The sequence below is a fragment of the Trypanosoma cruzi genome, genomic scaffold (genome assembly GCF_000209065.1).
Source record: "Trypanosoma cruzi strain CL Brener 1047053517161 genomic scaffold, whole genome shotgun sequence".
Classification (NCBI taxonomy): Eukaryota; Euglenozoa; class Kinetoplastea; order Trypanosomatida; family Trypanosomatidae; genus Trypanosoma; species Trypanosoma cruzi.
In genome coordinates, this window is record NW_001849569.1 from 493,841 (window position 1) to 509,308 (window position 15,468).

The 15,468-nt window shown below is 52.9% G+C and overlaps 9 protein-coding genes across 9 annotated transcripts, besides 18 other annotated features; all 9 read right to left on the minus strand.

Moving 5' to 3' along the window:
• Positions 1 to 1,477: part of a sequence feature (heterozygous, Esmeraldo-like haplotype) that runs on past the window's edge.
• Positions 40 to 68: a sequence feature (AT_rich).
• Positions 83 to 125: a microsatellite.
• Positions 440 to 468: a microsatellite.
• On the minus strand, positions 532 to 2,274 carry Tc00.1047053511753.70 (hypothetical protein, conserved; the record flags this gene model as incomplete). Its single annotated transcript, XM_807806.1, has 1 exon — positions 532 to 2,274. One exon carries the CDS (start codon positions 2,272 to 2,274, stop codon positions 532 to 534), a length of 1,743 nt encoding a protein of 580 aa, XP_812899.1.
• Positions 1,478 to 2,771: a sequence feature (haploid, Esmeraldo-like haplotype).
• Positions 2,138 to 2,177: a sequence feature (A-rich).
• Positions 2,296 to 2,333: a sequence feature (A-rich).
• Positions 2,637 to 2,728: a sequence feature (T-rich).
• Positions 2,772 to 2,818: a sequence feature (areas merged during assembly that could not be assigned to a particular haplotype. This can correspond to areas where the two haplotypes were merged or to regions with more than two copies in the genome that were merged during assembly.).
• Positions 2,819 to 13,038: a sequence feature (heterozygous, Esmeraldo-like haplotype).
• Positions 2,822 to 2,846: a microsatellite.
• On the minus strand, positions 2,864 to 4,234 carry Tc00.1047053511753.80 (GTPase activating protein, putative; the record flags this gene model as incomplete). Its single annotated transcript, XM_807807.1, has 1 exon — positions 2,864 to 4,234. One exon carries the CDS (start codon positions 4,232 to 4,234, stop codon positions 2,864 to 2,866), a length of 1,371 nt encoding a protein of 456 aa, XP_812900.1.
• Positions 4,318 to 4,356: a sequence feature (A-rich).
• On the minus strand, positions 4,595 to 5,812 carry Tc00.1047053511753.90 (hypothetical protein, conserved; the record flags this gene model as incomplete). The annotated part of the gene is made up of 1 exon (XM_807808.1): positions 4,595 to 5,812. The coding sequence occupies one exon, from the start codon at positions 5,810 to 5,812 to the stop codon at positions 4,595 to 4,597; it is 1,218 nt and encodes a 405-aa protein (XP_812901.1).
• Positions 5,873 to 5,895: a microsatellite.
• Positions 6,134 to 7,624, minus strand: Tc00.1047053511753.100 (ABC transporter, putative; the record flags this gene model as incomplete). The annotated part of the gene is made up of 1 exon (XM_807809.1): positions 6,134 to 7,624. The coding sequence occupies one exon, from the start codon at positions 7,622 to 7,624 to the stop codon at positions 6,134 to 6,136; it is 1,491 nt and encodes a 496-aa protein (XP_812902.1).
• Positions 7,836 to 7,857: a sequence feature (AT_rich).
• Positions 7,892 to 7,933: a sequence feature (CT-rich).
• Tc00.1047053511753.110 (hypothetical protein, conserved) lies at positions 8,073 to 11,324 on the minus strand (the record flags this gene model as incomplete). The annotated part of the gene is made up of 1 exon (XM_807810.1): positions 8,073 to 11,324. The coding sequence occupies one exon, from the start codon at positions 11,322 to 11,324 to the stop codon at positions 8,073 to 8,075; it is 3,252 nt and encodes a 1,083-aa protein (XP_812903.1).
• Positions 11,560 to 11,580: a sequence feature (AT_rich).
• Positions 11,739 to 12,737, minus strand: Tc00.1047053511753.120 (L-threonine 3-dehydrogenase, putative; the record flags this gene model as incomplete). Its single annotated transcript, XM_807811.1, has 1 exon — positions 11,739 to 12,737. One exon carries the CDS (start codon positions 12,735 to 12,737, stop codon positions 11,739 to 11,741), a length of 999 nt encoding a protein of 332 aa, XP_812904.1.
• Positions 13,039 to 14,256: a sequence feature (areas merged during assembly that could not be assigned to a particular haplotype. This can correspond to areas where the two haplotypes were merged or to regions with more than two copies in the genome that were merged during assembly.).
• Positions 13,078 to 13,941, minus strand: Tc00.1047053511753.130 (U3 small nuclear ribonucloprotein (snRNP), putative; the record flags this gene model as incomplete). Its single annotated transcript, XM_807812.1, has 1 exon — positions 13,078 to 13,941. One exon carries the CDS (start codon positions 13,939 to 13,941, stop codon positions 13,078 to 13,080), a length of 864 nt encoding a protein of 287 aa, XP_812905.1.
• On the minus strand, positions 14,185 to 14,589 carry Tc00.1047053511753.140 (vacuolar assembly protein vps41, putative; the record flags this gene model as incomplete). The annotated part of the gene is made up of 1 exon (XM_807813.1): positions 14,185 to 14,589. One exon carries the CDS (start codon positions 14,587 to 14,589, stop codon positions 14,185 to 14,187), a length of 405 nt encoding a protein of 134 aa, XP_812906.1.
• Positions 14,257 to 15,468: a sequence feature (heterozygous, Esmeraldo-like haplotype).
• On the minus strand, positions 14,594 to 15,277 carry Tc00.1047053511753.150 (hypothetical protein, conserved; the record flags this gene model as incomplete). Its single annotated transcript, XM_807814.1, has 1 exon — positions 14,594 to 15,277. One exon carries the CDS (start codon positions 15,275 to 15,277, stop codon positions 14,594 to 14,596), a length of 684 nt encoding a protein of 227 aa, XP_812907.1.

The window sequence follows — 15,468 nt, forward strand, 5'->3', positions numbered from 1 at the left end:
AATACACTTCTCCTCCTTTAACATCGTTTTCCTCTGATCATATATTTATATGAAATATAAAAATATATGCCCGTATGCATCCTTTTTTCTCTCTTTTTTTTTTTTTTTTTTTTTTTTTTTCTTTTGTATTATTGTTAAATAACAGAATTATTTGACTTCCTTCGTTTCCGTGACTTTAGCCGTAGAAGTCATTGACGCGGCATGGATTAGGCGCATGCAGGCAATTACATCTGAAAATGTGTACCCGTGCATGCGTGCGACACAACGGTGGAAAGAGAAGGAAAATAAAACCACTTCCACTCCTACAGACACACACACACACACACGCAGAAATCAATGAAAGGCCTTTGCAGGTGTCGTACCGGCAATGTAATTCCTCACAAATGCCCCAGCGACAAAAAGAAAGCACGGAGAAACGCCGAAATAAAACAAACAAGTGAAAAGAAAAAAAAAAGAAAAAGAAAAAAATCGACGAAAGTCGCATCCCTCTCCCCTCCCCATCTTTTTTTTTCCCTCCCCCCTTCAGTGGCTTCAGTCAAACAAGCCGTTGCTCATCCCCTGTTTGATCTGACGCCGTATCTTCTGCTTCTGTCGCCCCTTCTGCACGTTGCGATGAAGGCCCACATTAAACTGGTGGTTGTCTTTGCGACGAATGTTGCGCCGCACCTGCGACCGCACGTACTCCTCGTTGACGGTGCCGTCCGGGTTGAAGTTGACATTCTGCTGCCGCTGCCCACGTCGTTCAATAGCCGCCTCGTCAACCACCTCGTCAAGGGACCGCGCCACACTACTCGTCTCGCCATTGTCATCATCCCCTACTTCGCCCGGAGGGTGCCGCCGCGCCTGCCCCTCCCCTTCACTGCCATCAGCCGCATGGACCCCGCAGGCGTTTGCACCACCGGCAGAGACAACATCCACCGACGCGTTTCCCGAGGGAGTCGTTGCCTCCTCCTCCTCCTCTTGGCCGTCTTCCTCTTCACTGTCAACCTCATCTTGGGCCGTTAGCTGCGTTTGTAGAAGACGCTCAAGATCCTGCTGTTGTCTGCTGCTGAAGCACCCGCTTGCAAAGACGACGCGATCCAATTCCGCCTTGCGCTCCACGTTCTTTTCAAGCGTCGGATAAAAGAGCGTCGTCACTTTGAATCGCCGATGAAAGAAGTTCGCAAGATTCTCCACGTCCCGACTAAATAATTCCGCCGCGTTGGGATGGTTCGTGGAAATCATCTGCGGGAAGTCAATCACAATGACGCGCATGTCTTCTGTAATCATGAGATTAAACTCGTTGAAGTCACCGTGCACGAGGCCGTGCTCGCCCAGTTTGATCATGAGGTCCAAAGAACGCCTGTACACCTTTTCCGGGTCACCCAATGCAGTGATGTTGTTCAACAGCGTGCCGTCCACCAGCTCCATCAGAAGCGCATGACGGTTCTGGTCAATGGGCTTCGGAACGGGAAACCCCTCATCGTAAAGTATCTTCATGAAGGAGAACTCCTTCTCCGCGGCAAGGCGCGAGAGGTAAAACCAACTTTCACCATGTCGCGTGCGGCCCCCGCCCTTGTAATCCCGGTTGCGGGTGACACTGCGGAAGCTGCATCGCCCGAGCCGCTGCAACTTCAGCACGCACTCGTGACCGGCCTCGTCCTTTACAAGAATTATGTCGGACTCCTTCCCGCATCCAATGCGGTGTCCTACGGCGGCGACGGTACCACGTTTGCTAAGTGTGCGCAGTGCCAAGTAGTCGTATGCACCGTACTTCATTGCATACCCATCGTACATGGTGTTCTCGTGGTAAATCATCTTGTGCTTCAGGAGGCATCGCAGGCGTTTGCGACATCCACCGTGTGGGAGTTGCGCGATACGTTCAATGAGGGCAGTAGGCGCGACATCGTGATTTCGCATCGTCATCTCAAGAGCCGTGAGAACGCGGAAGTCCTCCTCCTCCAGAAATCGTAGCAGCGACACGTCAAGTTTCACCATTCTTGTCTCCTTCCCCAGACCCACACCCTCCACTTCTACGCCCTCCCCGCGTGCAGCCGCAGGCAAGAAATGAAAATAAAAATAAAAACAGCAGGAGTGGTGGGATGAAGAGGCATGTACAAAAGCACGGACAGACAAGGGAAGGAGAAAGGCAAGCAGCAAAAAAAGAAAAAAGAAAAGTATCAAAAAAACAAAAAAAAGCACATGGAAAAATTGCAAGACCGCAAAAATCATGCACCACAGCTCTGCTGGCAACAGGCCATCACATACACCGCAAGGCATGTCAAACAATAACATAAGAGAGGGTAGAAACCACGCAAGAGAACAAAAAAAAGAAAAAAGGAAAAAAGAAAAGAGTTCAATCCCCTCCCCCTCCTATCCAATTGCCAAAAGCAATACTCAACAACCAATATCTGTGTGCATGTGTGTGCGCTTCGCAGAAAAGCATGGAAGGGGACGGGAAAAATAAAAAGAACAACAACAACTGATCCCGCGAGCAGAAAACCCCCCCAAAAGGAGCAGCAAAAAAGAAAAAAAAAGGACAAAAACACGGCGCCCCGCAACGATAAATTGACACCTTCCCTCATTCCACCTCGTTGTCTCATATTCCCCCCCCCCCCTCTTCTCTGTCCCTCCCTCCTACCCCTCTTCAGCGTGGATCTTCTCTTCATTGTTCGTTTGTTTGTTTTTCTTCGTTTTGTTTTTTGTTTTTTTTCTCTTTTTTTGTTGTTGTTGTGTTTGTGTGTTTTTTGTCGGCTGCGGTGGAAATGCTCTCGTCCATCACCGCCCACAGAAACAAGAAAGAAAAAAAAAATTTCGAGGGAGAGGGAGAGCACACACACACAAAAAAAAAAAAAAAAGGAAAAAAACAAGAAGCCACCCCCCTCTACAAAAGGTGCCTCAGTGCATTATTGTACAACTTTTGCATCATGACTCCCTGTGATATGAGAGCGTTAAAATCCTGCGCGCTGAGTTCTTCTGTCGGTAAATTCTGCAAAAATTTCATCACAACACCGTAGTCCCTCTCGTTACACAGCGCGGGAGAAAACCAAATCAAAAGTGCAGCGCAGACGTAGACATGAGTGGTACACCAGTCCCTTTCTACATCAGCGAGGTACGTGTCCCACAACCGCAGTGACTGTGTGGCGTTGAGCTCTCGAAGGAGCAGGCAGTTCATCCAGCGGAACGCAAATTGATTGAAATCAATCTGCAATTCTTCAATTAGATGCTTGTAAAGCTTCACATTTACTACCCGCGTCACCGCCTCCAAATGGCGCACCATGCTGTAAATACCCCTCTGGTTGTATGTGTAGTTCTCCTGCATACCACTCAAGAGGTGAGACGCCATCCAATACGTATCGGCCTCAATGGTGCACATCCACTCCTCCTCACTGACGGCGTCGGTGGAGAACAACTCGTCCAATTCCCTCGCCGTGAGCGAGTGCAGCTCCGCCACGGTCTTGGAAGAACAAAACTGACTTGACAGGACGACACTAATGAAGGGGATTAAAAGGTCGTTTATTCCCTGCACGTAGCCGCATGCCGGATGACGTAGCGCCCAAATGTACAAAATTCGTTCAATAGAGAGCATGACTCTTTTATGATGAAGATACGCCACACCGGCAGACATGCGAGGCACATCCTTGCGGATTTGTTTAAGCATACGAAGTTCCGACTCACTGGCAATACCATACTGCGCCCCGCCCACCACCTGCCGCTGGTGAACACCACTTGTGGCACAGGCACCCACAAAACTGCCATCATCACCGTCTTTTATTTCTGCTGGAGCCAAATTGACACACGCGGTTCCTCCCGTCTCCACCGCCCTCAACGCCGCATCCCAGTCAATCGAACTGTAGCTTGACTGAACATATCCTACATATTCTTGTCGTTTGCGAGCAAGCACCGTGGCTCGACTCGAGAGAAACGGCTGCAAATTTCCGGTTAAATAGCCCCAAACTTCACGACGAAAGGTGGCCGGACAGCCGCTCCGGCACGTGCTGCACAATTCATCGAGCTCCACAGTATCCTTCGCGAGCACTTTGCGGAGGGCCGCCTCGTCGTACAGCGATTCTTCCTCAGGCAAAGCCCTCGATTTCTTCCTCACGGCATCGGCCGTGCTCTCACGCCCATTTGACAATGCGGTAAGGGACTGCAGTCCAGCAATGGGCATTTTGCGATGGAAAGACTCATCATTCCGCTCCGGAGTCGCCAATGAAAAACGCCGCATAAGTTCATCCTTCACGCGCGAAAACATCACGCGCCCTCTCCACCACCTACTCCTTCACCGAAAGCAGCAGCAGACCTTCTCCCCCCACTACTCCCTCTAACGCCAGGAGCAAAATTAAAATAAATAAAAAAAAAAAGAAATAAAAAAAAGGGCGGATGCATCCTCATCACAGCAAATCACGCACAAAGAGAAGCACAAGTACAGTTGCACCTCATGCATGTTTTTCTTTTTCTTCCCTTTTGCGTCTGTGTATTCTCGTCGCTGTCCCCCTCCCCTCCTCCCCACGTCCAACAATTTAAATGGCTGGGCGGACAAAAAAAAAAAGACACGCGGTTTACTCAAAAAGGAAAAAAAAAAAAAAAAGCAAAATCCTCAATAATTCAAAGACTATTTTTTCTTTCCAAACAGTGCAGCGTTTCGCATCGCATCCAGTCTTTGGAGTCTGTTTATTGGCTTGTTTTTCTCTGTGCGCGACTGTTCTTCCGTCTTTCTTGTTGCATATGAACCCCCAAATTCACGTGGATGAACATTTTCATTTTGGTCGCCCCCCGTCTTACGGTGTGAGTCCCCAAATCCAGCAGACAAAGAGCGTTCTTCACCCTCTCTCCTCCGTCCTAACACATTATTTTGTCGTTGCTGCCTCCCTACTTCGTTGCAACCTTCTCCATCCACTGCTTCCTCTCCACAATTTTCATTGTTGCGCTGACGTTTCCTCTTGAGTACTCCCCGCGGCAAAACACGCTGCAGGGCAGTCTTTTCCCATGTGGAGAGCGCAACCGCCAAACCCTTATCCGGGGCTGTAGACGCATCCCCAGTGATCTCATCGACGTTACAAGCGGCCATGGAACCGTAGATACGCTCTGCGTCCTGCTGCTGTGATCTTCTCTCCTTTGCGCTGAGGGCCTTTGCGCCAACCCCTGCTCGATTCCAAGGACGGCAAACGTCATCCTCATCGTTTTCGCCATCATTCCCAGCGCCGCTCCCACTTACGGCGTGCGGCCGGTGAGTCTTGTGACCTAAAGCACCCCCCGCCGCGTTTAACTCCGCCATCGCGGCAAAAGCTGAGTCAATGTCAAAGGGGCACCGCAAATAACCCCCACGGCCTGACTTCACGGGCTGTTGAGGCGCCGGCGCCTCCATCGTCTCCCTATTTTCCACCCGCATCCCAGGCTTCATCGCGAGCGCCACAGTGAGCAAAGTACACTGGCCGCAGTACGGATACACCGAGAGGAGAGCAAAAACACAAAAAGAAAAAAAAGGGAAAGAGGATGACAAAGCATTTTTTTTTTCTTTTTTAGGAATGCGCCATGAGGCCGCCGGGTCCTGTCTCGCTGCCGTGCAGAAGAGGAACACAGACGAAGAAGAAGAAGACATCAGCAGGTGGGAACGACGGATTTCTGCGTGGAATTCAGAAAGTGTGAGGCTACACATGCGCATACCCCTCTCCACCTCCCACCGATTGCTCGCACAAACGCGGGCTACGGCTTGTTTTCCGCTCGAAGAGGAGAAAAAAGAACCACATACAAGAAGAAAAGGAAAAAGAGGGAAGAACACATGCACGTGCAACATCCAAACAACAACAACAACAAAATAAATAGAAACCATAAAATAAGATTCGCCGCGTTGACAGTGGAAGATCTAAATAAGACGTTCATCGACAAAATCAAAAAAAAAAAAAAAAAAAAAAATCAAGCGACTTTTCTTCCTGTCCTTTTTGCATTGTCACTCACGGAATCCAGCACCAAAAAACCAATGGCAAATCCATCCCCTCATTGCACACACAAACACACACACACAGGTGTACACATGTATGCCGCAGCAAAGGAAAACAGATGCAGGATAAATGACGCGGATGTGAATGCATGTTGGGTACCCCCGGTTTACGACCCGCACAGTGTAACAGGCTCTCTATTTGACATTTTCCCTTCACTTTAAAGCGATAAGCTCCCTTGTAACTTCTGCCCATTTCACATCGCTTCCACACCACATGGCATGGAGGCCTTGCGTGGTCCGGTCAAGCATCATGACGGCTGTTGGCCAATTCTCCAGCCCGCCAAATATGTGAGTTGCGTACACAACAGTCACACCTCGGTTGACGCTCTCACTGTACAGAAATGATAACAACTCCTGTCGCTGGTCGAGATCAAGATCAGATGTGGCCTCATCCAGCAGAATAACTGGCTTGTCCTCGAGTAAGTGAAGTAGAAGCTGCACATGTTTCTGCTCACCCGTAGAAATATGGCGGACGTCCCACGACAAGTCCACTCCAAGAACTTTGCACAACCACTCTGCCCGTGGTGTTTGAAGTTGCAGCATCTCGTGCACGTGCATTTCACCCGGCGGTGCGGTATCCCACCATTCACCACCAAACGCAACAAGGCCGTTTAGCGTCATATCATCGTAACAGGATTTCCCAAGAATACGGAGTGATCCATTGCAGTTGTTGAAGAACTGCTTCCCGCCCATCATTTTCAGCAAAGTCGACTTCCCGGCACCATTGCAACCACAGAGCAACACACGATCCCCCCTGTAAACCGTGAAGGAAAGATTACGGAATATGTTTCTGTATTGTAGTCGGTCACAAACAATAACAGCCTCTTTTTCCAAGGGCAAGGCGGTCACTGTGCCCCCTCCCTTCCAATCGTCATTGTATGCGTCTTTCACGGGCGTCCGCTTGCTAGTGTGATCAAAAAGGCCTCGATGACGCCTCGTGAGGAAGTGGCACACAAACACCTCCAAAGGTGCATTGAGATCAGATACCCTTTTGAAATCAACGACCATGCCTCCCTGCATCAGCAAGAGGTGCGTTGCCCAGTCACTCACACCATCAAAAATATGGGTCGCATACAAGCAACAGCTGTCACCAACAACACACTCTGACCGCACAAGATCCAACACGGTCATTCGCTCCGCAATGTCAATGTCCGTGCTACATTCGTCCAGCAAATAAACAAACGACTTCTGCAACAAACCGTGAAGAATCTGCACCCGCCGTCTCTCCCCCGAACTCATATTGCTAACGGCACGCCCTAAATCAAGATGAAGAGCATCCGCCACGCTTCGCTTCCTTTCCGGCAGCGGCGCCTGAGAGGTTACCTGGTCGACAGTGGTGGCAAAGAAAGCCTCTGTTGGCCACGGTCGACCAATAAGCGTCACATGCTGCTGCAGACGCGTGTCATCAAAGGCGTCGGAACCCAGCACAGTGGCGCGGCCACTCGACGCCTTTCGCCGCCCCGCAATGACGGACAGAAGCGTTGACTTTCCACTACCGTTGTGCCCCACGACGAGAACTCGATCCCCGCCATTCACGCGAACACTGACATCGCGTATTCCGCCCGCCGAACCGCCGCCGCCATGTGGGTACTGAAAGGAGACGGATGCGAGATCCACCAGCGGGTCCGTGAATGTGTGGCTCATCTCAACTCCCCAGGGAAGCGCAACGGCGAGTAGGAGGGCCGCAGCAGCAAAAAAAAAAAAAAACCGCACACGACACTACAAACAGACAAACAACGATAAAAGCAATAATAAATAAATAACTTCATTAGCAGAACAAAATAGCCGTAAAGAACAGACGGTGGCGTAAAAAATACCGTTCAAGCGCATTGATTTCCGCCTTTCTTTCATTATCATTATTTTTTTTTTTTTTTTTTGTGTGTGTGTTGGGGTTTTTACTTTACCCTTTGTTCCACCCGCTTCTCATCCCCCTCCTCCTCCTCCTTTTTCTCCACTAAACGCACCTCACGCGCGGTCACCCATTCCCCTCGCCTTGACACGCCGCCTCTACACCTTTACAAGGAGGTGGAGAACAGAGGCAAGGGCAGGCCCAGCCACACACGCACACACAAAAAAAAATACACACAAAAATCTATGCCATTCCTGTTACCATGTCTGGTGTTATCAAAACCATTTTGGGCATTCCAGAGTCATCACTTAAATTTGTCCTATGCAATACCAATACCACGCCATTCGCCACGCACTGAATCGCCTGAACACAGCCCGTACTTCGTCCCTCAGAGGCAGAAGCTGCCATCCCCGCCAAGGAACAATAGTCACGAAAGCACACTTCCACACCAGGGCGTATTTTACACCCATTCACCTTAATTTCCTCTAGCACAGTGCCTTCACGATTCGGAGACCGTGCGTGCACGTCCCCTGACGCCAAAACAAACGACGGTCCTGTGGGACACAGAGCAGGAGACGCTTTTTCGTCTGTACGACACCTGTACGGAGGTTCCTCGTCCATTGCCTCCTTCATACGAACTCCCTGACTCCCGGCACAACCACCACCAACAGCAGCTGCATCGACACCTCTAGGGGGCGACTCAAGCACATACATGTGCTGCATTTGTGAGGCATCAACAACGTAAACGGGGATGCTGAAGATGAGATTTTCCAACGGCACTGTTGCGGTGCGTGAACCCAGATACACCGTTGTCTGGTTTTCAAGGCTTCCTGTGTGAGGGTTTTGGCGCAGAACTCTGTACTTCACTTCGTAGAGCAGCAATGTCACAACATCATCCCCGCCAAGACGTACCACGCGCCCCAGCTCCACCACCGGTGCCTCGTTTTTGTTCCTATCATGCATCCTGCTGCCGCTCACACGCGGCATGCGAAAGTAGTAGTCCTCACCCTCCAGCACCGTAAGCACCTCGCCACCCGAAGTGAACGTCACACGACTCGACCCTCGATCTGCATTTGCCGGCGATAACGGCACAGCCTCTGCTACCCTTGTCCTCGCCTCCTCCTCCGTCTTATCTCGGAGGCGCTTGACACCAGAGACTGGGCTGGCAACAAGCGAGTTGATGACAACGCCAGCGTCACTCCGTCCATTTCGCGATGGGGGAAGCGCAAGAAAAAACTCGTGGATGCGGTGAAACAACCATGATTTCTCTAACAGTGCCACAGAGGTGACACTAGTGGTTATCTGCGCCCGCTTCCCGGGAGCTACATACAAATAATGCGGGGGAGAGTCCCCATCCGGTGGTAGTTGATGCGTGATTGTGCCCCCACATACTTGGAGAAGAAACGCAATTTCTGCATCTTCCCCTGCAACGTAAATCCTCTTCTGGCTGAGGAATCGTTCTTCCTTTGAAGAAAGCAGCCGCCATCGCACAAAAGTATCGTTGTCCTGCCCAATGAGGTGTTTCGGTTTCGGAATGCACACATGTGGACGCCCTCCCGCAACATCCACCTCGAGTTCCTCCAGCCACCCCACGGAAACGGCAGAAAGACCCATGGCGTGTGCTACCGCTATAATCATTCCATCGTCCCTCTTCACATCGTCCTCTGCAACGACAAAAAAAAAACGTTTCTCTCCTGTTCGCCGCTGACCAAATGAGAAATTCGATGAAAGGGACTCCACATTTAAAGGAAGCTCCACTATCAAGGTGCCCCGTTCCATCAGCTGGGTGAGAACGCATCCCTTCCCTGCCAATTGTGACAGCGCTGCCGATGTAAGATAGAGTGTGAGGAACGATGGGCTTACTCCGACATCCTCGTCCAGGGGGTTCAGCCCCAACTCTTCCTTCACCGACAACTCCGGATGTGGGGTCTCATTCTCCACAAGCTCCACCAACTGTGTTGCCGTCATGACAGAAGGGGTGTTCAGCAGACTCCTTGTCCTCCTACCATTCATCCTCCATTTATCCTGCGGTAGTCGAACTTCTCGAACCTTCACATGCAACAAGGAGCCATCTTCATCCCAGCGGAGCTGCACGTACCCATTCTGCTCACCCTCGGTAATCACAGCACCAAACCATCGACACCCCCACCGTCCCTCCACTCGCATGCCTGCAGTGAATCGGGGTCCTGCGGAATCCGTCACGGGTACGAATCCTCCGGCACCTCGCCGCCCAACAGGTGTGACTCGACAAAATAAAGGAGCATCTTCGTCATCACAGCCACCACTTTTCCTTGTCGATAGGGGTAACGGCAAGGCAAAGGCATCTTCCTTCCCTCCCTCACCCAAATCCCCCTGCCCCATCACAACATCCTTTGGGAATGGACCCAATGCTTCCTTGGCGGCTCCCTGAGAAAGTGCAGCCCTCTCAGCACACCCACCATCGACGGCTTCCGGGAGTACACCTCCCGTGGAAACAGCCACTGCCCCCACCTTCTGCTGCTCGCGAGAATTCCAGGAGCGGAATGGGACATTGTTTGCCTGTTGAACCGGCGAAAGCGCTTGCGCGGCCAAACCAACTGCACAACCCGTGGTGACCTGAGACGCCGCTTGACGCCTGCTTGTGTGAGTTTCTGGAGTGGGGATGAGGCGCGGGGTTGAGAAGCAATGCTCCATCCCCGTGACGGCCTGCCCCAGGCTATGAAGACCAAGCACGTCATTATCGGGGTAAGTCACATCCCGGCCAATGATTACTTGTTCCTCCTCCTCCTCTGCTGCACACCTAAGGGGAGAGAACAGAAGCAGCCTGCTTTCAGCTGGGTCCCCCGTGTGATGACGCCTCTCCTCCGCCCTGACATCGTCTTGAAGCTCTGATCTTCGCCGCCATGCGCTCATGGGGCTCGCAGCACACAGTGGCGACGCTGTTGACGAGACGCCAGCCTGCTCCCTCCTCGCTATTCCATCCGGACTGTCGTCAAGTTTCAGTTCAAGAAGCGGGTCGCGTGCAAACAATGTGTGTGACTGAGACGCAAGAAACGCTGTGATGTCCTTTTCCCACGCCCGTCTGACAACAGCGTTAGTGTCCACACCGGCTGATTCACCACCGAGCTCCAGCCTCCGTGTGGGTGTCGTGCTCTCCAACAGACAAGTGCCCTCTGACACCGCCTGTTGCACCTCACCACTGTTGTTGCCCTCCGTTTCTGTCCGCCCCATGCGTCGCACACAAACATACACACAGAACCACAACAACGACCGACCCCTCGACTCCCTCGCGCAGGCAAAACAAAGGCAATGTATGTGTTTTCTCCCGTTCACAGCAAAGGGGCAAAGAAAGTGCTCCTCAACTGTTGACTGGTGTCCTATGCCCTTGCAAGCAAGCACCACAGACACACACACAAAACAAAGAAGGACAAGGACAAAAGGCAAAATAGGCATTACCGGCAGGGCAGTCAGACAGCCACAACAACAGATGGCGGGCCCCTGCAACAGACGCCACATATCCTCCTTATGGCCTTTTGAAGGCAGCAAATCACCACAAGGCAAGATGCCAAAGTATTTTAAAAACAAAACCACATTTACGCCGTTGAACGGCCCCAGGTACGACGGCAGCCCGAGCACCAAAAAAAAGAGCGATGTGTCCGTGCTCGTTATTTTCAGTTCCGCACCAACGTGTCTGCCGCACTCAGTACCAAGCGACTGACGCAGTAGGAAAGACGTCTCAGCCGACGGGCCCAAAAAAAAAAAAAAAAAAATTGAACCAAAGCCCCAAACCGCCACACCCGTTTTTTATTCTTAGTTTTTTGCTGTTTAAAAAGAACCAAAGTAACGTTTTCGTTTTCGTAAATTATTTTATAATTAGTTTACAACAATGCGGGCGCCTAGTTAAAAGGAGCATGGCAGGATCAGCCCCCTCTACAGCGACGGGAGCCCGTGGAGAACCGGGATCTGGCGAAGCATGTCGTCCGTCATTTTGTCCACGTCGTACTTCGTCTCGTAGCCCCAGTCCTGGCGGGCGTTAGAGTCGTCCAGGGAGTCAGGCCACGAGTGCGCGATGCTCTGCGCAGGCCCCTCGACGTACTCCACCTCCAACGGGCGCTTCATCCGTGCCTCAATACTGGCCCGCAGCTGCTCCGGAGTGAAGCTGAAACCGCTGATATTATACACCGCCCGCTTCAAACAGCTGTCGGACGCCTCCATGAGCTTGATGACACCACCGAGGGCATCCGGCATGTACAGCATCGGCAGCGGCTCATCACGGCGAACGGGGCAGACGTACTTTTTGCCCAGCAATGCGCAGTGGTACATATGAATGGCGTAGTCCGTGGCGCCGCCACCGGGGAGTGTCGCGGCAGAGATGATGCCGGGGAAGCGCACGCTGCGGAAGTCCGTGCCCATCTTTTCACGATAGTATGTGCCAATCATCTCCGTGAAGACCTTGGTGACACCGTAAACCGTTGAGGGGTTCAGGATCGTGTCGTCCTTCGTGTTCACCTTGCCGCACTTGTCTCCAAAGGCGGCGATCGTGCTGGGGATGAAGCAGCGCATCTTGTAGTCACGCGCAAGGTCCAGGGCGTGGCGTGTCGAATTGATGTTGAGGTTCATTGCCAGCTGCGGCTCTGCCTCGCCGCGAACGGACATGATCGCCGGAAGATGGAACAGCCACGTCGGCTTGAAGTCCTTTACCAACTTTTCGTAGGCGTCACGGTCCATGCAGTTAAGGTGCTGGTATCCCTTCCCACCCGCAAGCGGATGCTTTTCCGGTGGCGTAACCAGGTCAGACGTCAGGACAGAGTCGGCGCCAAACTTCTCACGCAGTGCAAGAGTTAGGTCGGTGCCGATCTGGCCCAGACCGCCGGTAATGAGCACCCTGGGCACCGCAGCGGCAAATAAGGGAAGTGAGAAGCGCAGCATTACTTCTTTCCTGTTTTGTGATGGTAATTAAAACTATTTTTTTTCTCCTGCTTCCTCGCATGCGGACACACATATATATAAGAGAAGAATAAAAGATAAAAGAGAAATGAGGAGAGGTGGAAAAAAAAAAGCCGCAGACCTCCGAAGTAAAGGGAGTGGTCATATTTCTCCTTTGCAGGACACCGGTTCATTATCCTCACAAATTATGCTGGTGTGCACTGCAAGGGCCTTTTTTGCGTTTGATTAAACGAGCACGAACCATCGGCGCGGCACGACTCAGCAGAAAGATCCCTCTTCCAGGCAACAGGGGCATGCATGTGTGCCCATAAGCCTGGCCCCTTTACAGGAGCCGGCGCTTCTTCGCCGTGTTCATATACGGCTGCAGCACCCACTCCGTCTCGGCGTCGTCCATCTCAAGCGTCCCCAGTGTGATGCGGTACGGCGCCAGCTCCATGCGGGGGCCAACCTCCGTCAGCTGCACCTCCCTCCCCTTTACCGCCCTAAACGTGTGGTGGCGGAAACTCACAAAGTCATTCTGGTTGTCGAACGTCAAGACGCGCGTGGCGTCAGGCTTCGGAACGGGGAAGAGGAACTTCAGCACGTCCCGCACCCGGCGACCCAGCCTCGTCGTGAAGTTCTCAAAGATCAAGTGCGGGTGCTGCTCAGACATCGTGCCAACGTCCTGGATGTCGTGCCGTGTCACAAGATTATGTATTGTGAAGACGACAGTCGGCCCTAGTGGCAGGTGCGAAACGGTGAGGCTATCGGGGACGCCTTGCGACTCCTGCAGCACAACAACATCGGAGTACTGCCCCCGCCGCGCCGCATCCATGAGCTGACGGACGCTGAGGTTGCCGCGGTTCATACGAACAGCGCTGGGAATGACCAGCCGAATCTCCTTCGCAAACTCCAGCAGCTTCTGTGACGGCTCTCGTGACGTCGTGACGAGAACGCGCGGGTCTTCCACACCCGCGTTGGCGTACTCGTCGTCCACACTGGTCTGCAGTGTCCTCGTCTGGTCGTCGTCCAGCTCCGTGAACTTCTTCAGGGCTAACGCGTCCTTGCGGAGATGTCCCGGGAGCGGCGTGGCGTTGCTCACGGCCTCACGAAACTGCTCCTTCCTGGCATGGATCGCCTCGTGAACGCGTTCGTTCTGCTTGCGCTCCAAGAACTCCTTGCGCAGCCGGATAACGCTTCGCCGCATGCTGTCGTGCTGCCGCTCCGTGCTGCAGCCCCCGCCCCGCCTCCTCCGTTCCGGCTCGCTATCACACAAGGCAACAACAATAAAAACAAAAAAGAAAAATGCAAAAAAGCTCCAGCAAGAAAAAGGCAGCTGAACAGAAAACAAGGGAGCTGCAGGCGCCAAACGCACAAGTCAAATTGCCACACTTCACGGCCGCAGCCACACACGTTTCATCACTTCAACACGGACCGCGGCTCCGGGGTATTATTTCACTGCCCCGCGCACCTCACAACAGACAAGGCAGCGAGGCGACACCTTCCGCGAGCCCGGCCTCAGGTATTCCTCCGGGTGCTTGAAAAAGCGGCCAACATCAACATCGGCTGGCTGCACGAGCAGAACACCCTCGCCAGCGAGGTAGCCAATCACACAGTTGGCGTGGTAGGTGTGGGAGCACCCAAAGATCACAACGTCCGCCAACGTTGGCTGGTGGCAAAAGGGGCACACCGCCATTCGAGGGTCCACACGAATTGCCGCCCCCCGCCGCCTGTACAGCGTCTCGTAGTGCTTCCCCAAGTCACTCGTCGCCACGTGCACGACGGCCGTCATGAGCCACACATCATTTGCCTTGCTGCGCGCCACGTTGGCAATGCGGCTTCCCACATGTGGCATGGGCTCATCCTACGGCACCTCGCCGCCCAACAGGTGTGACTCGACAAAATAAAGGAGCATCTTCGTCATCACAGCCACCACTTTTCCTTGTCGATAAGGGTAACGGCAAGGCAAAGGCATCTTCCTTCCCTCCCTCACCCAAATCCCCCTGCCCCATCACAACATCCTTTGGGAATGGACCCAATGCTTCCTTGGCGGCTCCCTGAGAAAGTGAAGCCCTCTCAGCACACCCACTATCGACGGCTTCCGGGAGTACACCTCCCGTGGAAACAGCCACTGCCCCCACCTTCTGCTGCTCGCGAGAATTCCAGGAGCGGAATGGGGCATTGTTTGCCTGTTGAACCGGCGAAAGCGCTTGCGCGGCCAAACCAACTGCACAACCCGTGGTGACCTGAGACGCCGCTTGACGCCTGCTTGTGTGAGTTTCTGGGGTGGGGATGAGGCGCGGGGTTGAGAAGCAATGCTCCATCCCCGTGACGGCCTGCCCCAGGCTATGAAGACCAAGCACGTCATTATCGGGGTAAGTCACATCCCGGCCAATGATTACTTGTTCCTCCTCCTCCTCTGCTGCACACCTAAGGGGAGAGAACAGAAGCAGCCTGCTTTCAGCTGGGTCCCCCGTGTGATGACGCCTCTCCTCCGCCCTGACATCGTCTTGAAGCTCTGATCTTCGCCGCCATGCGCTCATGGGGCTCGCAGCACACAGTGGCGACGCTGTTGACGAGACGCCAGCCTGCTCCCTCCTCGCTATTCCATCCGGACTGTCGTCAAGTTTCAGTTCAAGAAGCGGGTCGCGTGCAAACAATGTGTGTGACTGAGACGCAAGAAACGCTGTGATGTCCTTTTCCCATGCCCGTCTGACAACAGCGTTAGTGTCCA